Consider the following 24,479-nt stretch of genomic DNA (forward strand, 5'->3'; position numbering starts at 1 on the left):
CCCCCTGGTCGGTGTGCCAGGTGGATCCCGGTCGGGCGCATGTGGGAGTCTGTCTGACTGCCTCCCCATTTCTGGCTTCGGAAAAATACAAAAAAAAAAAAAAAGCTGTACTACATATACACATGGAATATTATGGGACCATGAAAAATAAGGAAATACTACCTTTTGCAACAACATGGATGGACCTGGAAACTATTATGTTAAGTGACATAAGCCAGGCAAGAAATAAAAGTATCATATGACTTCACTCATATGAGGAATCCAATGAACAATGTGAACTGAGGAACAGAATAGAGGCAGAGGAGGGATCAAAGGGACCAGTGGGAAAGCGGACAGAGGGAAAGGGGATTAGAGGATGAGATCAGAGATGGGAAAGAGCTTGGTGAAATTATATATACATAACAGCGTTATAGAGAGCAGAAGAGCAAATCCTGGAGGAAAGCAGAGAAGGTGTTGGGGGAGGGGGCAAGAAGGATGTGAGGGGAATTTGGGGGTGCGGGAGGATGTATTTGGTGGGACACTTGAATCTATGTAAACACAATAAATTTAAATCAATAAAAAATTAAGAATTCAAAAAAATGTTATTTATATAAATGGAATAACAGTGTGTAATTTTTTGTGATTTTCTCTCTCTCTTTTTTTTAGGTGAGGGGAGATAATGAGGCAGACTCCCGCATGTGCCCCAACCAGAATCCACCTGCCATCCCCCATCTGGGGCTGATGCTGGAGGACTGAGCTATTTTTAGCACCTGAAGCTGATACACTCCAACAGAGCTATCCTCAGTGCCTTGGGCCACACTCAAACCAATTTAGCCACTGACTGCAGGAGGGGAAGAGGGAAGAAAAGGGGTGGGGGAAGCAGACGGTTGCTTCTCCTGTGTGCCCTGATCAGGAATTGAACTCAGAATGTCTACATACTGGGCTGACACTCTATCCACTGAGCCACTGGCCAGAGCTAATTGTCTCTTTTCATTCAGCATAATTCTCTGGAGATTTGTCCCAGTTGTTGCATCTATCATTTTAAAAATTATTGTTGAGTAGTATTCCATGGTATGGATGTATATACTAAACATGGTATGGATGGTACATGGTATCTATAAACATACTGACATTTAACTCTTTACTCATTTAAAGACATCTGAATTGTTTCTAGTTTTTAGGTATTATGAATAAAGCTGCTTTGATTATTCATGTGCATGTTTTTATGTGAACATAAGTTTTCATTTCCCTGGTATAAATACCTCAAAGTGTAATTGCTAGCTCATATGGTAGTTGCATGTTTAGTGTTTAAAGATTTTGCCAAACTGTTTTCCAGTGTGCCATACCATTTTACATTCCCACCAACTTATGGGTGATTTAATTTCTGTACATCCACTTTAGTGTTTAGTAATGTTATAATTTTTTTTATTTTATCCAATCTGATAGGTGTATAGTGATATATTATTGTGGTTTTAATTTTAATTTCCCTAAGGGCGTATGTTGCACATATTTGCCATCTGTGTCTCCTTTTTGGTGAACTCTCTCTTCATGTCTTTTGCCCATTTACTAATTGGACTTTTTTTACTCTTGAGTTTTAAGAATTATTTATATATTCTGTACTAGTCCTTTGTTTGGCTGTGTATGGTTTGCAAATATGTTCTCCTAGTCTGTAGGTTGTCTTTTCAATTTATTAGCAGGTTCTTTCATAGAATGAGTTTTTAATTTTGATTAAGTTTAATTTACAATTTTTCTATTTTTGTATTGTGCTAAGAAAGAGCTGCTTGCCTAGCTCTCGATCCTGAATATCTTTTTTCTAAAAGTTTTATATTTTTACATTTTGCATTTAAGTCCATGATCCAATTTAAGTTAATTTTGGTCTAATGTATGAGTTAAATAGAAGTTTATTATTATTATTATTTACCTATGGGTGGCCAGTGGTATCTAAAAAGACTTTTTCCCCTTCCATTGAATTGCTCTTGAACCTTTGTAAAAAAATAAGTTAGGATTATAGCAAAATTGAAGGAAAAAAGTTAATATATCAAAGTCAATTGTTTTCTTAGAGATCAACAATGAAGAATTTGATTTGAAATTAAAACACAACATCGTTTATATTAAACCAAAAAAAAAAAGAAAGGTATAAATCCAACAAAGTATATACCTGATCTATTTGAGGAAAATTATAAAATTCTGATAAAGCAAATCAGTGATAAACTAAGTAAATGGAGGGATATTTCATGTTTGTGGATAGGAAGACTTCTTAAGATGTTAATTCTTCCCAATTTGATCTAGATTCAGTACAATCCCAATCAAAATCCTTACAAGTTACTTTGTGAATATTGACAAACTGATTCTAAAGTTTATATGAAAAGGCAAAAAATCCAGACATCTTCTTAAAAAAGAACAAAGTCAGGGGACTGACTTTCTATTCTTAATCAGGATAGTATGGTATTGGCAAAAGAATAGACCCATCAATCACACAGATACATTCAACTGATCTTTAGCAAAGAGCAAGGCAATTCAATGGAGAAAGGATAGTCTTTTCAACAACTGGATAAATTGGACATCCACATGTAAGAAATTGATATAGTCAATGACCTAACTACAACTTCCATAAAAATTAACTCAAAATAGATCACAGAACTAAATATAAAATGCAAAACTATAAAACTTTTAGAAGTTACATATGAGAAAATCTAAGTGATTTTGAGATTGGCAATGTGTTTTTAGATATAAAATCAAAAGCACAATCTGTGAAAGAAAAAAATTGGTAAGATGGACATCCTTAAATTAAAATGTTTTGTGAAAAACACTAGAAAAAAATAGAGGAAAATTAAAAGAAAAACCACAGAAGCCTGACCTGTGGTGGCGTGGTGGATAAGGCGTTGACTTGGAATGCTGAGGTTGCCGGTTCGAAAAACCAGACTTGGAGAAAATATTTGCAAAAGATATACCTGAGAAGAACTGTTCTCAAAAATAAAAAAATACAAAGAACTCTTAAAAGTCAACAGTAGGAAAGCAAACAAAAAGAGCAAAAACCTAGTATCAACTGATGAATAAATAAACAAAATATAACATATCAATACAATGGGGAATATTAGTCAACAGTAAAAGGAGTGAAGTGTGTGGTTACTATCAAGAGAGAATATTTAGGCCCTGGCCGGTTGGCTCAGTGGTAGAGCGTCGGCCTGGCGTGCAGAGGTCCCGGGTTTGATTTCCGGCCAGGGCACACAGGAGAAGCGCCCATCTGCTTCTCCACCCCTCCCCCTCTCCTTCCTCTCTGTCTCTTCCCCTCCCGCAGCAGGGCTCCATTAGAGCAAAGATGGCCAGGGCGCTGGGGATGGCTCCTTGGCCTCTGCCCCAGGCGCTAGAGTGGCTCTGGTCCGACAGAGCGACGCCCTGGAGGGGCAGAGCATCGCCCCCTGGTGGACGTGCTGGGTGGATCCCAGTCGGGCGCATGCGGGAGTCTGTCTGACTGTCTCTCCCCGTTTCCAGCTTCAGAAAAAAAAAAAGAGAGAGAGAATATTTACAAATCAGGCATCTGAAAGGAGCTTAATATTTGGAACAAATAAAGAACTCATACAACTCAATAAGAGCAGCAACAAAAACCCTAATTTTAAAATGGGCTAAGGATTTGAATAAACATTTGTCCAAAGAAGATATGCATATGAAAGATGCTAAACATGATTAGTCACAGGTAAATGCACATGAAAATCACAATGAGATAACACTTTACACCCACTGGAATGGCAATAGTAATGTTAATAAAATAAGTAAATAAATAATAATAATAATATGTGTTGGTGAGTATGTGAAGAAATTAGAACCCTAATACACCACTGGTGTTATTATAAAAGGGTGCATATGGAATGGTACACCCTAAACTTATGTAATTTTACTAACCAATGCCATACCAATAAATCCAATTAATAATTAAATAAATAAATGAATAAATAAAATGGTGAAGCCATTATGGAAAACAGTTTGGCAGTTTCTCATAATATTAAGCCTAGAATGACCATATGAGTAGCAATTCCACTCCTAAGTATTTAACAAAAAGAATTGAAAATGTGGACTTAGATACTTGTACATCAGTGTTCTTAGCACTATTATTCACAATAACTAAAAGGTAGAAACAACCCTAATGTCCATCATCTGTTGAATGGTTAAACAAAATATAATATATTCATGCAATTTAATATTATTCAAAGAAGGAATGAGGTACAGATATGTTACAATATGGATGAACATTGAAAACATTATGCTAAGTGAAATAAGCCAGACACGAAAGGACATTGTATGAGTCCACTTATTTGATTTATCTAGAGTTGGCAGTTCCACAGTGATAAAAAGTAGAGAATACCAGTGGTTGGGGGAGTCAGGAATGGTGAGTCACTATTTGACTAGTAGATAGTTTCAGTTTGGGATGACGAAAAGTTCTGGATGTAACTAGGGGGGATTGTTGAACAACACTGTGAGTGTACTTAATGCCACTGAATTGTTCACTTTAAAATGACTAATTTTGTTATGTGAATTTCACATCAGTGTTTTAAAATTATTTTAAAAAGGAAGGGAAAAAAGAGTGAAGTGTTATTACATGTTAAAACAAGGATCACCCCTGAAAACATTATACTAAGTAAAAGACACAAAAAGCCATGTATCAGCAAAGAAGTTAAAAGCTATACAAGAACAGTGGGCATAAAGAGATGCTGGCCAATTGAGTACAGTAAGAATGTAATTTTGATTCAGAAGAGTTGCTGACACTAGGGATTTCTCCTCTAAAGAACTGCTTCTTGGATCCAGTGGATGATGTGAATGCATTTAGAACCCTGAGTGAAGACTTAATGAGAATGTATTCTATTTGTTTGGTGTTTGTATGGAATCAGGTTACTGAAGAATGTGAAAAAATGATTTTGCTCCAGTTTCTAAACAAAATGAAAAGCACTGTACTGATTGAATTTGTTTTGACATTCTTGTTGCCCCACACAGGTTAAGTTGTAAGATTGAAAAGAACAAAGCTGGAGGGTAATATGAGGCCTTGACCAAAATGCTGTAAATGTTAAAAATGGCACTGCATTCTTACTAATGTATGAAACCATTAAATAAAGAATGTTATGTGGGATATACATTCATCTCCATATTTAAAAGCTGTGTTAGAAATAGAATGTCTTGGGCTCTGGCTGGTTTGCTCAGTGGATAGAGTGTCGGCCCCATGTATGGACATCCTGGGTTTGATTCCCGGTCAGGGTACCCTACCCTCTCTCTCTTCTTTCCCAATTCCTTACCCACAGCCAGTGGCTCCATTGGTTTGAGCATTGGACGTGGGCGCTGAAATTAACTCCGTTGGTCCCAGCACATTAACCTCAGGTGCTAAAAATAGCTTGATTGATAGAGCATTATCCCAAGATGGGTACATGTGAGAGTCTGTCTCACTATCTTCCCTCCTCTTACTTTTAAATTAAAAAAAAAAGAAATAAAATGTCATGGAGTTAGGAAAGATGAGGATTAAGATCACCTGAAAATTAATCTTTTGGTTGCTATAAGAATTTGATTATAACAGCATGAGAAATATAGTTAATAATATTAGAATAACTATGTATGATGCCACTTGAGTACTAGATATATTGGGGAACACTTTGTAAAGTATATGATTGTCTAACCACTATGTTGTACATCTGAAACTAATACAAAATAATATTGGATGTAAACTGCAATGAAGAAAAAAACATAATTAAAAAAAATTTGATTACAGTTCATAGTCTTTTATACATAGTCATTTTTTTAGATCATTTGAGGTTAGGCTCTGCTTAAAATTAAGGGGTCTTTCAATATTAGACTAAGGGAACTAGCTATAGTTATAGTCAGAATACTAACGTAAAAACATTTTTGAGTACTTAGGGTATGCCAGACACTACTCTAAGTGCTGTGTATATTAACTCAGTTGTAATTTCAGTATATTCTGATTTCTTGGGTCAGTGCACACAGTCTCAGAAGTAGCCATAAAATCTTTTTCCTCCTGGAAAGGTGTATCTGGATAATTTATTTTTATTTATTTATTTTTTTTTTTGAGAGAAAGAGACAGGAACATCGAGTTGCTCTTGTGTGTGCCCTGACCAGGGAATTGAACTGGCAACCTCTGCACTCCAGGACGACACTCCAACTAACCAAGCTATCTGTCAAGGGCTTAATTTTTATTGATTTTTAGAGAGACAGAGAGAAAGGGAGAGAGGAGAGAGAAAAGGGAAGCATTCATTTGTTACTTTCAGTCATGCATTTCTTGGTTGCTTCCCATGTGTGCCTTGACCTGGGATCAAACTCACAACCTTGTTGTTCACTGACAGAGCTAACCAGCCAAGGCCTTGATGCTTTAAAATAAATCTGAATACGGGCCTGACCTGTGGTGGCGTAGTGGATAAAGCCTCGACCTGGAATGCTGAGGTTGCTGGTTCAAAACCCTGGGCTTGCCCCGTCAAGGCACATATGGGAGTTGAAGCTTCCTGCTCCTCCCCCCTTCTCTCTCTCTCTCTCTCCTCTAAAATGAATAAATAAATAAAAATAAATCTGAATACTATTTTGAAGACTCTCAAAAATAAATACTTGATCACTGAATATTGTGGTTGATCAAAAATAGCTACATGTATCTTCTTCCTCTTGAAAAGCAGTTTACTGTTCAATTTTTATTTTCCCCCACTGATGTAGGCTACTGAATGAAATAGGGTAATTTCTGAAATCATTTTACAATTATATGTTGTCCTTTCTCTGTTCAAGTCAATAACCCTTGTGGTAATTACTATCCTGTAACATCCATTTTGGCAACATGTTTATCTTGTATATGTGCACACTATTTCTGCAGAGAAGTGCCTAAGGAGTGTGATATTTTATTTTCCAATCTGTGTTCAAATCTGAACTAAGGAGCAGGCATCTGATCTGCAGTTCTGAATAAATTGGTTATCCATCAATATACAAGACAGCTTGTTCCCTAAGTCCTAATGCTCTGCAGAGTAGGTGAGGGGGGAAATGAAATCACTATTTTTAATGTGATTGTTTTATGCATGTTAGATTTTTAAGTGAAATTTCCAGACAAATTATTTGCATTTTGTCTACCTAAAATATTTATAAAATAACTAAAGAAAAATAACTTAGTCTTTTAAAATATATTCCTACTCCTTGTATTGAGATCTAATTAAAAGAGTTTGGAAAACTAGGTAATGCAAGGGCATTTCTGTAAGTGAATGCCTGAGCTTGGGAAGCCTCATTGTTCTTGAACTGGTTGTTGGTGCAGATGGAGAGTAGAGACCATTGCTTGCAGTAGCTGGTGCTGAGAAGGGCTGGAGGTTAATACAAGGAAAACCTCTTGATTTGCCAGAGGAGTCTGGGAGTAGAGCAGATGGCCATAAGAAGGACCCTCCAGCTTACTCAGCTGCTATGACAAGCTTAGAGTGACCTCTCTAATACAAACAAACCAAGTAGTTCTCAGGGTAATGGGGCATCATCATTTGTATTCCTCAATAACAATACTGTTCCTCACTGCAATCTTTCTCACCCACACCCAGTGTTGTGGGTACCATCTGCTTCTTGTGAACTTACATAGGTACTGGCCCTGGCCGGTTGGGATTGCAACTGAATGATACCTCTGGGAAATATGTTCTTTACAAATTACTTTCACATGAGTCTGACAGGCATATAAGTATTATTCTGGTTTTGGTTTTTTTTGCATAATTCAGAAACTGAGGCAAAGAGGAATTGAGGGGTACTGAAATTAGAATTTAATCACCCTGATTTCTGAGTTCTTTTTATCATAGTATGAGTCCACAGAGCCATTCTAGTGCTCTTGTTTAGGGTTTAGGAGTCCAGCTTTTGAATAAGGCTTTTTGGAAAGGAAATCAGTTATTATTGAGATGCCACTCTCACTGTTTTATGCCTTTGTGTGGCTACTGTTTTGCTAGGTGACAGAAAGGAGAAAGAGTGACTGCTGGTTTACTGCTGTGGCCTTCCAGGAGACAGGAATTAAGTGAGAAGATCTAATTTACAATGGTACAGTATCATTAAAACCACATTTATTGAAGAGGAAAGCATTGTTATTCAAAGGAGTTACCTAGTTTATATACTGCTCACAAAAATTAAGGGATATTTCAAAATTAATATGAAGTGGTTAAAAAAAGCATTTGATTTTTTTTTTATTAAACAAGAACATCAGAAAAGCAAACAAGTCAAAGAAAGTTGTTCAATTTTGCAAATGAGATGCAAAACCAACTTTTATTTCATTGGTGAAAATGCACTACAGTGGTCCCTCGTCTATCTCAGGGGTTGGGTTCCAGAACCCCCCCTCCCCCACGATAGGTGAAAATCCACGAAGTAGCGATCTTATATTTATTTTATTATTTTTATATATTTTAAGGCTTTATAAGCCCTCCCACACTCTTATAAACCTTTCCCACGCTTTCATAAACACTTCCTACACTCTAGAAAATGCTTATTTTACCGCAAAAATAATTAAAATAATAAATGTTAAAAAATACCTACATACCACAAAATCCCATGATACAGTGAAAAATCCATGATACAAAATTAGATATATACAATATAAAAATCCATGATACAGTGAGACCACAGAAAGTGAACCACAATATGGCAAGGGATGACTTGAAAGGCTGAAAGTACTGGAGTATCTGCACGTTCCCTGATCCCCTAATTTTTGTGAGCAGTGTATATTGTGTACACATACACACATGCATACTTAAACTGACTATAAGAAAAATGATAATTTCTGTAAACCACAGCTCTGCTTTCCCTGCCATTGGCTGAAATTACACTCATTTTCATTCATTAGCACCTGTTCATGAGTCTGGTGAATCAAAAGAGCAATGAGCAAAGTGGTTTTAATTGTCCAAGCTTTACGAGAGCCTTTCTTGCACTCAGAAACACAAAAGACTTTGAATAGTGTCAGAGGGCTGTACTGAGAAGTGCTTTCCTTTAGAACTCTCAGCAGATGATTCACTTGCTATGCTGATACATTGTCTTGTACAGATGAGTTCATGAGCCCATCTCCATTCCAACTGGGAAAGCACCACAGAGCAGTCAGTTTCAGTTGCCTTGAACAATTGCCCAGGAAACCAAGCAAATATCAGAGTTTACAGATTTGTCATTAGTGCATTTTTGTAGAATTATACTTGCTAATTACTTTTATAAAGTTTTATATACATAGTTTAAACTGCATAGTCATAGTCAAAGTAGTGAAGAACAAAGGTTCTGGAGCTAGATTACCTGTGTTCATGTCCCAATTCTAACTTTTTTTTTTTTTTTTTACACAGAGAGAGAGTCAGAGAGAAGGACAGATAGGGACAGACAGACAGGAACGGAGAGATGAGAAGCATCAATCATTAGTTTTTTGTTGTGCGTTTTGACACTTTAGTTGTTCATTGATTGCTTTCTCATATGTGCCTTGACCGCGGGCCTTCAGCAGACTGAGTAACCCCTTGCTCGAGCCAGTGACCTTGGGCTCAAGCTGGTGAGCCTTGCTCAAACCAGATGATCCCGCACTTAAGCTGGCGACCTCGAGGTCTTGAACTTGGGTCCTTACGCATCCCAGTCCGACGCTCTATCCACTGCGCCACCACCTGGTCAGGCCCAATTCTAACTTTTTACAGGTGGCGGAATTTTATTTATTATTTTTAAACTTTTTATTGTTCAGTTACAGTTAACATACAATATTATATTAGTTTCAGGTGTGGTTAGATATTTTTTGTTACTAAGTGATCATCCTGATAAATCTCGTACTTGTCTGACACTATGCATAATTAGAATATTATCAACTATATTCCCTATGCTGTACTTTATATATCCATGACTATTCTATAACAATCAATGAGTACTTCTTAATCCCTTCACCTTTTCTAGCCACCCTCTAACCTGTCTCCTATCTGTCAGCCATCAAAATGTTCTCTGTATCTGTGAGTCTGTTCTTTTCTGCTTGTTCATTTATTTTGCTTTTTTTACATTCAATTGTTGATAAAAATGTATTTATTGCCATTTTATTTATTTATTTATTTATTTTCATTTTTCTGAAGCTGGAAACAGGGAGAGACAGTCAGACAGACTCCCGCATGCGCCCGACCGGGATCCACCCGGCACGCCCACCATGGGGCGACGCTCTGCCCACCAGGGGGCGATGCTCTGCCCACCCTGGGCGTCGCCATGTTGCGACCAGAGCCACTCTAGCGCCTGAGGCAGAGGCCACAGAGCCATCCTCAGCGCCCGGGCCATCTTTGCTCCAATGGAGCCTTGGCTGCGGGAGGGGAAGAGAGAGACAGAGAGGAAAGCGCAGCGGAGGGGTGGAGAAGCAAATGGGCGCTTCTCCTGTGTGCCCTGGCCGGGAATCAAACCCGGGTCCTCCGCACGCTAGGCCGACGCTCTACCGCTGAGCCAACCGGCCAGGGCTATTGCCATTTTATTGTTCATCTTTTTTATCTTGTTTTCTTCTTAAAGGAGACCCATTAACATTTCATGTAACACTGGTTGGTGATGATGAACTCCTTTAGGTTTATTTTTGTCTGGGAAGCTCTTTATTTGTCCTTCAATTCTAAATGATAGCTTTGCTGGGTAATCTTGGTTGTAGGTCCTTGCTTTTTATCACTCTGAGTATTTCTTGCCACTCCCTTCTGGCCTGAAAAGTTTCTTTTGAGAAATCAGCTGAGAGTCTTATGTGACCTCCCTTGTAACTAACTGCTTTTCTCTTGCTGCTTTTAAGATTCTCTCTTTGTCTTTAACCTTTTGCATTTTAATTATGATGTTTCTTGGTGTGGGCCTCTTTGGGTTCATCTTGTTTGGGACTCTCTGCTTCCTGGACTTGTGTGTTTATTTCCTTCACCAGGTTAGGGAAGTTTTCCATCATTATTTTTTCAAATAGGTTTTCTATTCCTTGCTCTCTCGTCCTTCTGGCACCCCCATGATGTGAATGTTGATACACTTGAAGTTGTCCCAGAGGCTCCTCCTACACTGTTATCATTTTGCTATTTTGATTGGGTGTTTTTTGCTTCCTTATACAGTATTTCAAATTGCTGATTTGATTCTTGGCTTAGTGAACTCTACTGTTGATTTTCTGTAAATTATTCTTCATTTCAGTTAGTGTATCCTTCATTTCTGATGGGATTTTTATTATGGTTTTCATGTCTCTTTTTTTTGTGTGTGTATTTTTCTGAAGTTGGAAACGGGGAGGCAGTCAGACTCCCGCATGCACCCGACCGAGATCCACCCAGCATGCCCACCAGGGGGCGATGCTCTGCTTATCTGGGGCATCGCACTGTTGCAACCAGAGCCATTCTAGTGCCTGAGGCAGAGGCCATAGAGCCATCTTCAGCGCCCGGGCCAACTCTGCTCCAATGGAGCCTTGGCTGTGGGAGGGGAAGAGAGAGACAGAGAGGAAGGAGAGGGGGAGGGGTAGAGAAGCAGATGGGTGCCTCTCCTGTGTGCCCTGGCCTGGAATTGAACCCAGGACTCCTGCACGCCAGGCCGATGCTCTACCACTGAGCCAACCGGCCAGGGCCTTTTTTTTTTTGACATAGACTGAGAGTCAGAGATAGGGACAGACAGACAGGAAGGGAGAGAGATGAGAAGCATCAATTCTTCATTGCAGCTCCTTAGTTGTTCAGTGATTGCTTTCTTATATGTGTCTTGACTGGAGGGGCTATAGCAGAGTGAGTGACCCCTTGCTCAAGCCAGCGACCTTGGGCTTTAAGCCAGCGACCTCTGGGCTCAAGCCAGCCACCATGGGGTTATGTCTATGATCCCATGCTCAAGCTAGCAACCCTTTGCTCAAGTTGGTGAGACTCCACTCAAGCTGGATGAGCCCACGCTTAAGCCGGCAACCTCAGGGTTTCAAATCTGGGTCCTTCACATCCCAGTCTGACACTCTATCCACTGTACCACTGCCTGGTCAGGCTCCATATCCTTTTTTATGCTGTTGAAGTTCTCACTAAGTTCATTGAGAGCATCTTTATAACCAGTATTTTGAAATCTGTATCTAGTAGATTGCTTGGCTCCATTTGTTTAGTTCTTTTTTCTGGATTTTCTGTTTTTTCATTTTGGACATGTTTCTTTGTCTTCTCATTTTAGCAGACTCCCTGTGTTTGTTTCTATATAGTATTAGGTAGAGCTGCTATGTGTCCTGGGCTTGGTCAAGTGGCCTTATGTAGTAGGTGTTCTGTAGAGTCCAGTGGCACAGCCTCCTATCACCCAAGCTAGGCATACCAGGTGTGCCTTGCCCGTATCCCTGTGTGGGCTGTGTACACCTTCCTGTTGTAGTTGAGCCTGACTGCTCTTGGCACATCAATGGGAATGATTTACTCCCAAGCCAATCAGCTGAAAAGACTGGCTGTGACCACCAACTACCATGTGGATGATCGATCAGCTGTGCAGGGGCCTACCCCACAGAGCAGGACTTACTTCAGTGGGGCTCTAGTGCCTGCTAAGTTTTCCCCTTGAGTGTATCATTTTTGGAGGTGGCTGGGTGGTGCTTCGACATGTTCTGAAGCTGGCTGCTGGGTGTACTTTCTCTGGGGCCTCCCAAGAGGTGCAAACCAAGGTCAGCTGCCATCTGTGTTCTGCCCTGGGCCGCTCAGCATGAGATACAAAGTGGTCTGCAGATGACTGCTACTAGTGCTGGGTTTGAGGCCACTTAGCAAGAGGTACTAGGCATGCTGAGCACAAGTGATGCTTGTTTGAGCAATTTTAAGCAAGTCTGATGCAAGAGCTAACACAGGCCATTCATATGGAAAAGCCACTGGGCCTGCAAGTAGGGTGAGGTGGGGTTTCAGGGAATATAGGAGCGGAGGACAGTGTGAGCCAAGATGGTGGAAACATAGATAGGGTGCCTGCCTATGGGATCTGTGGGGAGAAGACTCAGAAAAGGTATAGTGGCCTCTGCCAGCATTTTTGTTTAGCAAAAAGCTGCCCCTTAAGCTCTCATCTTGATGACAGACAATTCATTTCCTCCATGTATGTCCCTGGTTCCTTGCAAACTGCTATTCCAGCACTGGAGCTCAGAGGGAGTGAGTCCAAGTAAGTCCATGGGCATGCCATTCAAGTGGAACTTCCTAGGATTCCAGCAGTTCTCTGTCTCACTGAGCCACTGGAACCTTGGACTGGAGGGCCTGGTGTGAGGTTGGGACACACCACTTTTCATGGGTGACCTTTGCAGTGGAAATATTCTTCCTGATTTTATTCACCACACACAGTGAATTTTTATTCACCATCCCATTCTGCATCTCCACCTCTCTGCCTCTCCTACTGGTCTCAATATGGCTGCTTCTTTAAATCCCTAGTTGTAGGGCTTCCATTTAGCTATATTTCAGGCAGTTCTGAATGATGGTTGTTCTGTAGTTTAGTTGTTATTTTGATGTGGTTATGGGAGGATTCAAATACCATATTTACCTATATCACCATCTTGACTGGAAGTCCAGGTTGTGGGATTTTAGACAAGTTCCTTTACCTCTCTGAGTCTCAGTTTTCTCATCTCTCTCTCTCTCCATAAAAAAAACAAAACAAAATACATGTGGTTTATTCTACCTGTTTCATTTTGCAAGTTTAGTAAAGCTGACTCAAACTACATGTTTGAATCATAGAAGACTTTGCTCTTTTTCTGGTAGCAGTCCAACCAGGTAATCTTAGTTTTACTTAGTTTTCAATGCTCCTAGGATATTTGGCTGTGTTACCACACCTCTGGCAAAATTCCTGAAATTACATCTAATAGAACATCTCTTTATAGCAATGAGACTCTTTGCAGGGATGTAGCATGTAATTACTTTCCTTCAGAGGAAAAGAAGCGTGGGCTAAGTTTATGGGTGTTTTGGAAAGGTCATCTATTCAAACAGCCTACAAAAGGAAAGAAGCTGCATTTAGAAAACAATGCCTCCCAAATCCACAATAGACTTTCAGCCTGGAACAAGGCTGCCTTAGACAAAAACAGGCAGTTTCTGGCCCTGGCCAGTTGGCTAAGTGGATAGAGCATCAGCCTGGCATATGGATGTCCCAGGTTCAATTCCCATTGGCACACAAGAAAAATGACCATCTGCTTCTCTCTTCCTCCCTCTCTTCCTTCTCTCCCTTTTCCTGCAGCCAGTGGCTTGATTGGTTCAAGCGTCAGCCCGGGGCACTAAAGATACCTCAGTTGGTCTGAGCTTCAGCCTCAGGTGCTAAAAATAGCTCAGTTGATTGGAGCATCATCCCCAGGTGGGGGTTGCCAGGTAGATCCCAGTCAGGGCACATGTGGGAGTCTGTGTCACTATCACTTCTCCTCTCACTTGAAAAAAAAAAAGCGGTGGGGGGAGTTTCCTACTATTGATGCATTTATTATATAAGTTAATTTATATAAGTGCCTAATTTCTTTACATATTCAGTTTTGGGGAATGCACCCGAAGGGGCTGTGTATAGGGGATCAAGTTTGAGTTTTTCATAGCTGGCACATTTACAAATAAGACAAACAAGGCAAATACAAACATACACACAAAGAACAAAATCCAATTCCTAAAGAACAACCAGACCAGAGATTATCACCCATGGATGCCTTGGATTGCTTCACAGGCGTTCCTCAACCCTCCAGAGTTATACCTACGATGGGCCTTGAGTCTGGTGTTCCAGAGACCTTTTCTGCCTGACCAACCTGAAACCAAGTGCACACCAGAACTGAAACTACCTATCTAACCACACTACACCCAAAACAGGAATAGAAACACTAATTATAGCAACCACAAGGGCTGACTTACCTGCCTCTCTCCTGAAGCACTGAAAGAAACAGGTTCAAGTGGCCATTCGACTTCACTGTCAAGGCAAGCCAGGCAGTCATCCCAGTGGTCAGTGGCAAGTGGAGTCTCCTGTAGAACAGATCCTTAGTCCAGCAGAGATGAAGGCAAGTAAGCCCCAGACAAGCTGCTGCCACACTAGGCCAAAAGGGAGTCCTTTTAAGAGAATTGCTAATTTTGTTACTGAACTCAAGGGGCTTGCTACTTGGGGTGTTCTATTCAAGGACAAGACATGATTATCCCAATGTAGTTTTATTTAAAGTATAGCTGCATTGGAAAAATATTGTGCTACATTTTAACATTTAGCAAGAATAGCATTTAGTAAGAACCACCCAGACCTTGTGACCCTTGTCCTATCTAACAAAAGTATTTGGTACATTATTCAGGGCTTGCCCAATGTTAAAGCACTTGAGGGTTTTTTCCCCATTGTGTATGAAGTGATAGGGCTACAAGGGGAGCAGCTGCCTGATTGGCTGTTTTCCTTAAAAGCCAGATCTGTACCAGGCCCACCTCCCCTGACTGCTTTGCACTAAAAACACATGCTGTAGGAAGGAAGAAAATATGGGCATTTGACCTTACATCGCTGTTGGAGCCACTAGCGATATAAACATATAGTTACTGTATGCCTGCCTACTCCCTCTTCTACCAGTTCATCCATGACTGTAATCATTTCAAGACCTACAACTGATAAAAGTCACTGCATTTGAATATTTGATTTTGCAGTGTATGTGTTTTCTTTTTGTATTTTAGGAAAATGCGAATAAAGGATCATCACAAAGATGATATTCAGGAGATCTTTGTCTATAAAGTAGCTGTTTTCCCATGTGTGCTAAGCAATTTTTGTGGTTTCTGTTGCTTTTTTTTTTTTTAATCAAGTACCCATTATACTCCAGGCAGTGAGCTGACCACTTGACATGCTTTCCCCCCTTTTTTTACAGATAACGATGTGAAGAGTCAGAGAAGGTGAGAGTCAAAATTTAAATAGCCTGACCAGCCAGTCAGTGGATATAGCATTGGACTGGGATGCAGAGGACCCAGGTTCGAAACCCCAAGGTTGCCAGCTTGAGCGTGGGCTCATCTGGCTGGAGCACGGGGTTGCTGGCTTGAGCGTGGGATCATAGACATGACTCCATGGTCTCTGGCTTGAGCCCAAAGATCACTGGCTTGAAGCCCAAGGTTGCTGGCTTGAGCCCAAGGTCACTGGCTTAAGCAAGGGGTCACTCGCTCTGCTGTAGCCCCCCAGTGAAGGCACATAAGAGAAAGCAATCAATGAACAACTAAGGTGCCACAATGAAGAATTGATGCTTCTCACCTCTCTCCCTTCTGCCTGTCTGGCCCTCTCTCTGTCTCTGTCACACACACAAAAAAATTAAATAAAAAATAAATCCACTCTGATGAAATAATAGATTGAGGCAAATGATTCTTAATGACTATTAAAACTATTAGATGAAAAGTTGACAAGAAATTGAATTTCAAAATTATTGGTACTGTGAGCTAGTGAGTGTAGGGATAACACTGCATAGTCTCATTGTACTACTCTGTGCTTTCCATGTCTTATGAGGTTACTTGCCTTTTAGGTATTCCACATGGTTACCACTTTGGCATTGTCCGTTTTAAGGAAGAAATGTCCTTATCTTCCTTGTTTTTACTCCTGTCCTACTTGTGGCTTTCTTTTGGTTTCTTTCATTTTATAACATTCACCTTACTCTAGATCAGGGGTAGTCAACCTATTTATACCTACCGCCCACTTTTGTATCTCTGTTAGTAGTAAAATTTTCTAACCGCCCACCGGTTCCACAGTAATGGTGGTTTATAAAGTAGGGAAGTAACTTTATAAAATTTATAAAGCAGAGTTACAGCAAGTTAAAGCATATAATAATAATTACCAAGTACTTTATGTCGGATTTTCGCTGTTTGGCAGAATAAATTTTTATAAAACAACTTACTATAGTTAAATCTATCTTTTTATTTATACTTCGGTTGCTCCGCTACCGCCCACCATGAAAGCTGGAATGCCCACTAGTGGGTGAGAGGAACCAGGTTGACTACCACTGCTCTAGATTGTACTGAAGTTAATTTGTAGACTTTTTTCTCACCACCTAGAAATAAAAATTTACTACAGAAGTTTTCAACTTATTTGAGTTTCTTTTTAACTTTTTTGAAACTTGTGATGAAAGCTATGGATTATCTCTCCAGAAAAATGTACAAACAAAAGTTTTCTTTTAATTTGAAAGAACTTGAGGGTAAAAAACTCTAGATTGTGTGTTCCTGAAGAGCAATACCTACCATATTTCCCATGTATGAGATGTACCTTAGTTTGGGGGCCCGAAATTTAGAAAAAAAGAAAACAAGCATAAAACAGCAGGAAATGCAAATAAAAAAAATTTGCAATGAGCATAAAAACAAGCACAAAAAAGTGGGAAATACAAATTAAAAAATCTACAACCACTGTATAAGACGCACCCAATTTTTAGACCCCAATTTTTTTTTTTAAATGGTGCATCTTATACATGGGGAAATACAGTATGTTGCATTGATCTGTCTTTGGCAGAGCCAACCATATATATACACTGTTCACAAAAATTAGGGGATATTTTATCTCTTAATATTCATTTTTATTATCCTCTAATTTTTTTGAGCAGTATTGATGAGATACTCAGAAAATAGTTACTGAATTAAATAATTGCAATGCAAAATGAAAATCTTCAAGTTTCTTACTACAGAATCTCTAACTATACTTTCTTTGTTTCCTTAGGCTTCCATCTCAGTGGCACAGTGACTGAGTTGGTCACTACTTCTGAACCAGCAATGACTTACAAAGTTGCAATCAGTTTTGATCGATGCAAAATCACTTCAGTGACATGTGGCTGTGGCAACAAGGACATATTCTACTGTGCTCATGTGGTAGCACTCTCACTGTACAGGATCCGTAAACCAGACCAAGTCAAATTGCGTCTTCCTATCTCAGAAACCCTTTTCCAGATGAATAGGGACCAGCTACAAAAGTTTATCCAATATTTAATCACAGCACACCACACTGAAGTTCTTCCCACTGCACAGAAACTGGCAGATGAGATTCTATCTTCAAGCTCAGAAATCAACCAAGTGAACGGTAATTACACAATATTTTTCTTGTTAAATATCTACTTTGTTGATTTATTGCATATTTAGAGGTTGGAATATTTTTGCAGTATAATCAGTTAATCTTGACTCATTATATCCAGCCTGTGTATTTAAACTCTTCGTTTCTTCAAGTACAGTGTGTCCATAAAGTCATGGTGCACTTTTGACCGGTCACAGGAAAGCAACAAAAGATGATAGATATGTGAAATCTGCACCAAATAAAAGGAAAACTCTCCCAGTTTCACACCTATTCAGTGCAGTTCAATGTGGGCTCATACACAGATTTTTTAGGGCTCCTTAGGTAGCTATCCCGTATAGCCTCTACAGACTCGTCACTGACTGATGGCCTACCAGAACGGGGTTTCTCCACCAAACTGCCGGTTTCCTTCAACTGCTTATCCCACTGAGTAATGTTATTCCTATGTGGTGGCGCTTCGTTATAAATGCACCGATATTCACGTTGCACTTTGGTCACGGATTCAAATTTAGCGAGCCACAGAACACACTGAACTTTCCTCTGTACCGTCCACATCTCGACTGGCATGGCTGTGGGCTGCTCCGCTGTATACACGGTGTTACGTCATCATCTGCGCATGCGCACATGCTGCCACATCATCCTACAGAAACTGAGAGGGTTTTCCTTTTATTTGGAGCAGATTTCACATTTCTATTGTCTTCTGTTGCTTTCCTGTGACCGGTCAAAAGTGCACCATGACTTTACGGACACACTGTAGTCCAATTGTCTACCTCAAAAAGGTTTTAGCCCTGGCTGGTTTGCTCAGTGGTAGATCATCGGCCCAGCATGTAGTCCCAGATTCGATTCCGGTCAGGGCACACAGGAGAAACGATGATCTGCTTCTCCACCCCTCCCCCTTCCCTTCTCCCTTCTTTATCTCTATCTCTCTCTTCCCTTCCCACAGCATGGCTTGGTTGTAGCAAGTTGGCACTGGGCACTGAGAATGGCTTCATGGCCTCACTTCAAGTGCTAAAATAGCTCGGTTGCCGAGCGATGGAGCAGAGCATTGCCTCAGAGGGGGCTTGCCGGGTGTATCCTGGTTGGGGTGCATGTGGGAGTCTATCTCTCTGCCTCCCCACTTCTCTTAGAAAAATATTTTGGCAGAAAAGGACAGAGACAGTTGGAGTTAAATATTGATCTAGTTTATAGACTTTATTTGTCCATGTAATTCCTGACCCCAGGAGCCCGGAATAGTTAAGAGTGAGAGAAAGCATACAAATTTTTTTTGTCTTTCAGTGAAATGAAGATTCCCTTGATATTCCAGGATCCTACCTACCATTAGGGTTATTCTAAAGAGCATCTGTTAGCATTGTGCTTATGAGCTATATAATGGGGGAAAGGCATGGATGGAGAAAGATATGTTCACTCATTTATTCAACAAGTATATATTGAGAAACCTGCTATGTGCAAGCAATAGTGCTGTTTGATGGGGGCATAAAGCAGACATGGTTCCTGCCTTTGAGTAGCTTATAGCCTAGTAGAAAAGACAGCCAACTCTGAAAGAAATGCTTGCTTTTATAATGAAGCCAGATTGTAGAGACTCAATCATAGAAAACCATTAACTGATTTTGAGAAGAAAAGCTATAGAGCCAACTTTTTCATTTTATGTTAGGTCCTACTATGTTCCAGGCATCACGCAGGTGACTTTATATATGCTAATACATTTAGTTTTCTCGTTCTTTTTTTTAAATTAAGTGAGAGGTAGGGAGGCAGATACAGACTACATGCATCCCGACTAGAATCCACCCGGTAAGCCCACTACTAGGAGATGCTCTGCCCATCTGGGGCCACTGCTCCATTGCTCAGCAACCGAGCTATTTTAGCACTGGAGGCTGAGGCCATGGATCCATCCTTTTTTTGTTTGTTTGTTTTATTTTTATTTTTATTTTTTTATTCATTTTAGAGAGGAGAGGGAGAGACAGAAAGAGAGAGAGAGGAGAGACAGAGAGAGAAAAGGGGGGAGGAGCTGGAAGCATCAACTCCCATATGTGCCTTGACCAGGCAAGCCCAGGGTTTCAAACCGACGACCTCAGCATTTTCAGGTCGATGCTTTATCCACTGCGCCACCACAGGTCAGGCCGTGGATCCATCCTTAGTGCCCAGGGCCAACTTACTGAAACCATTTGAACCATGGCTACAGGAAGGAAAGAGAGAGAGAGAGAGAGAGAGAAAGGGGGGGGGGGGTTAGAGAGCAGATGGTTACTTCTACTGAATGCCCTGACGGGGAATCAAACCTGGGACTTCCACACAGTGGGCTGATGCTCTACCACTGAGCCAACTGGACAGGGCCACATTTAGTTTTCAAAACTACCCTGTGAGGTAGGTGTTAAAACTATTACCATTTTGGGGGATTTTTCTTTTGTATTTTTCTGAAGTGAGAAGCAGGAAGGCAGAGAGACAGTCTCCCGCATGTGCCCAACCAGAATCTACCCAGCATGCCCACTAGGGGGCAAAGCTCTGTCCATCTGGGGCATCGCTCCATTGCAACTGGAGCCATTCTAGTGCCTGAGATGAGACCATGGTGCCATCCTCAGCATCAGGGCCAACTTTTTGCTTCAGTGGAGCCTTGGCTGCAGGAGGGGAAGAGAGAAACAGAGAGGAAGGAGAGGGGGAAGGATGGAGAAGCAGATGGGCGCTTCTCCTGTGTGCGCTGGCCGGGAATTGAACCTGGGACTTCCACACGCTGGGTCGACACTCTACCACTGAGCCAACCGGCCAAGGCCTTCATTACCATTTTATAAATAAGGAAATTATTTAGAACCCAGGTTTATCTGATGTCAGAACTTAAGTTTTTAGGCTTGTCTATACAACTTGTCTATTTTTAGAAGATAACTATGGTACTAGTGTGAAAAGAAGTATTTAGACCAGGTGGATGGCCTGTATAATACTGTAGTCCATGTGCCAAATAGCTCTCCCTTTCAAGTTTGTCCAATATAGCTAATCAGATCCTACACACAACATCACCACTCCTCAGAAACAAGGATAGCCATACAGACAGGCTTCCAGAAACTCTTGCCAACTAGCAGAAATAGCCTTCTATTGCTTTATAAAGCTCAAAGTTATAGGGTGTTACATACTAACTGAGATTTCTCTGAGTGATACTGTTAAATAGTAGTTCTTTCTGTCTCTTCTTACCCCACCCAGGGAGACTGTTCTACTTCTCTGGCCTCCTTAAGTCAAGAGTTCTTAGGGACCTGAGTTCTTCCCCTTCACCAAAGAGAAGTACACCCTGTACCCTAACAACTGGACATGGCCTGCATTCATGCCCCATTCCCACTAGTTTTTCCCCAGAAATTTTTGTCTATTTCCAAGCTCTTTTGCCTTTTTTTGAGTAGCCCACCTTGGTTCAGGACCTGTATTGTATCTGTCTTTTTCACCACCACTGTCACCAATGTAACCCCTCTTTATCCCTGTGCTGAAAGCAGCTTTTATCCATCCCTCATTATACCTCCCATCTCAGTATCTTATTATTTGTCTGAAATTAGGCTGAAATGATCACACCGAACTTGAGATATGATTCCCAGCCTTCCCCAGGAACTGCTACTTCTTTCTATTTTTAGTTTAGAAATTAAATTTAATGGGGTGACATTGATCAATAAGAGTACATAGGTTTCAGGTAAACAACTCTATAGCATTTCAACTGTTGATTGTGTTTTTTACCCATCACCCAAAGTCAATTCATTTTTCCATCACCATATATTTGTCCCTCTACTCCCCTTCTCCACAACCCACTCCCCCTGGTAATCACTTGACTTTTATCTATGTCCCTGAGTCTTAGTTTTATATCCTACCTATGTGGGAAATCATATAGTTACTAGCTTTTTCTGATTTACTTATTTCACTTAGTATAATGGAACCACTACTTCTATACCTGTGTTTATCTCACATGTACATTAACTTTCTACCCTAGGTTTCATAGTATTCCACAGGACCTTTTTAATCTATGTTTAATAACCAGGGCTGATATAGACAGTGATACTGATGAGAAACTGTTTGGCATCATCTAACTAAAAAGTTGAACATATGCATATCCTGTAACCCAGAAATTCTCCTAGCTGTCTGCCCCATGGAAATGAGTAGCATAATTTGTAATAGCCTAAAATAGAAATAATCCAAATGTTCATTGACAGTAGAATGACTAGCCTGACTGGTGGTGGTGCAGTGGATAGAGCGTTGACCTGGGACACTACACTGAGCACCCAGGTTCGAAACCCCGAGGTTGCCTGTTTGAGCGTGGGGCTCATCCAGCCTGAGTGCGAGGTCACTGGCTTGAGCATGGGATCATAGACATGATCCCATGGTTGTTAGCTTGAGCCCAAAGGTCTCTGGCTTGAAGCCCAAGGTTGCTAACTTGAGCAAGGGGTCACTGGCTTGGCTTGAGCCCTCTGGTCAAGACACATATGAGAAGCAATCAATGAACAACTAAAGTGAAGCAACTACGAGTTGATGGTTCTCATCTCTCTCCCTATCTTTCCTCTCTTTCTCTTTCTTGTGAAAAACAAAACAAAAAACTAGTGGAATGGCCAAAAAAAGATTCATCTGTAAAATGGAATACTTATACATCAATGAAAATAAGTTAAGAATTTTTAAACACAAAAATATGGATGAATCTTAAAAACATGATGTTGAGTGAAAGAAGCCAGACACAAAATAACTTTTAAAAAATATTTATTGCCGGTTGGCTCAGCGGTAGAGCAGAGCGTTGGCCTAGCGTGTGGAGGACCCGGATTCAATTCCTGGCCAGGGCACACAGGAGAAGCGCCCATTTGCTTCTCCACCCCTCCGCCACGCCTTCCTCTCTGTCTCTCTCTTCCCCTCCCGCAGCCAAGGCTCCACTGGAGCAGAGATGGCCCGGGCGCTGGGGATGGCTCTGTGGCCTCTGCCTCGGGCGCTAGGATGGCTCTGGTCGCAACATGGCGACGCCCAGGATGGGCAGAGCATCGCCCCCTGGTGGGCAGAGCTTCGCCCCTGGTGGGCGTGCCGGGTGGATCCCGGTCGGGCGCATGCGGGAGTCTGTCTGACTGTCTCTTCCTGTTTCCAGCTTCAGAAATATGCAAAAAAAAAAAATGTTTATTGTATTGATTTTAGAGAGAGAGAGAGAGAGAAACAGGAACATTGATCTGCTCCTCTATATGCCCTGACCAGGGATCGAACTGGCAACCTCTGTGCTTTGGGACAATGCCCAACTGAGCTGTCCATCCAGGGCTAAATAATAACTCTTATATGATTCTATTTGTGTAAAGTTTAAAAACAAGTTCATGGTGTTAGAAGTCAGGACAGTGATTAATTTGGGAAAAAGTAAAGGAGATAGTATTCTTTTTCTTGACTTTAGTAAGCTGTACACATATTTGTGCATTTTTCATAATTTATATTTTTATTTTAAAATTCTAATTTAATTTACAACATGTTATGTGTGTGTGAGATCATGTGTGTACAGGCAAAAAGACTGCAAAGAAACACCATAGTATTGACAATGATAATCTATGGTTGATGGAATTATAGCAGATTTTTATTTTCTTTATGCTTTAGTATATATTCTACAGTGTTATTTTTATAATTTAAAAATAGGATGTTTAAGAAAGAAAGAAATCTTAGCTATATCTTTGACTTGAAATGTCATCTGTGTACTATGACTCACAGATTTATTTCTCCAGCCCAGATTTTTTGAGCTTTAGACTCTATATCAAACTATTTCATATCATAGAGACATCCCAAGATTAATATACCCAAATATGAGTTTATCTTCTTTTCCAAACTTGTTTAATAAATAGCACCACCATCTAGCTGCTAGATCATGATAAGAGACTTTGTAGTCATCCCTAACACCTTTTTATTTCTTATAAGCCACATACATTCCATTGCAAAACCTGTTAACTTAACCTACTAAGTGTATTTCATCCTTTTCCACTTCTCTCTGTTTTTAGGGTGATTCTGCCATCACCTCAAGTCAAACCACTAGACCTCAAATCTCCCACCTAGATTTCTGTCATAGCCTCCTAACTGATCTTTCCATACCCACTGTTGCTCCCTTCTATTCCATTCTCCATACAGGCATCCAAAGTAACTTTTCTATACTATACTTTTCATCAGTATTGCTTCCTGTTTAAAATCTTTCAATGGTCTTTTGTTGCTCTTAGGATAAAATCCAAATTTTGTATGGCCTGCAAAAACTTACATGATCTGGCTTTTGTCTACATTTCACATGATATTTTCTCTCCTGGAATACTCTTTGTAGCCTCTTCTCCTTGTTATATAGAGGTATTTAATTACCACAATAACTTCCGACTTCATGCTTTTTTTGAACAAAAAATATACACAGTATTTTTTCCACACTCTGCCAGCTAACTCCTATTTATTCCTCAGACCTCTGCTCAGATGTCACTTTCTCAGGGAAAACTTGTTGACTTGTCTTTCTTTCCACACAAATATGTACTTCGTGTGATTTTTTTTTCCTTAACATCTCTGTCCCCAGCTAGTCTATTAGCTCCATAAAGAGAAGGAACTATATGATATGTCTGCTTTGTCCAGCACTATATAGTCAATATTTTTCACAGGCCCTGGTACATAGT

The 24,479-nt window shown here is 40.4% G+C and overlaps 1 protein-coding gene across 1 annotated transcript in view; it reads left to right on the forward strand.

The window, feature by feature from the left end:
* The window catches only part of ZSWIM5 (zinc finger SWIM-type containing 5), a 192,553-nt gene that overhangs the window by 90,155 nt on the left and 77,919 nt on the right, over nt 1-24,479 (forward strand). The window contains exon 2 of the mRNA XM_066269323.1: nt 17,527-17,883. Within this exon, the coding sequence (XP_066125420.1) occupies nt 17,527-17,883 (357 nt within the window). The remainder of the gene's footprint in view (nt 1-17,526; nt 17,884-24,479) is intronic.

The sequence above is a fragment of the Saccopteryx bilineata genome, chromosome 3, assembly GCF_036850765.1.
Source record: "Saccopteryx bilineata isolate mSacBil1 chromosome 3, mSacBil1_pri_phased_curated, whole genome shotgun sequence".
NCBI classification, from domain to species: domain Eukaryota; kingdom Metazoa; phylum Chordata; class Mammalia; order Chiroptera; family Emballonuridae; genus Saccopteryx; species Saccopteryx bilineata.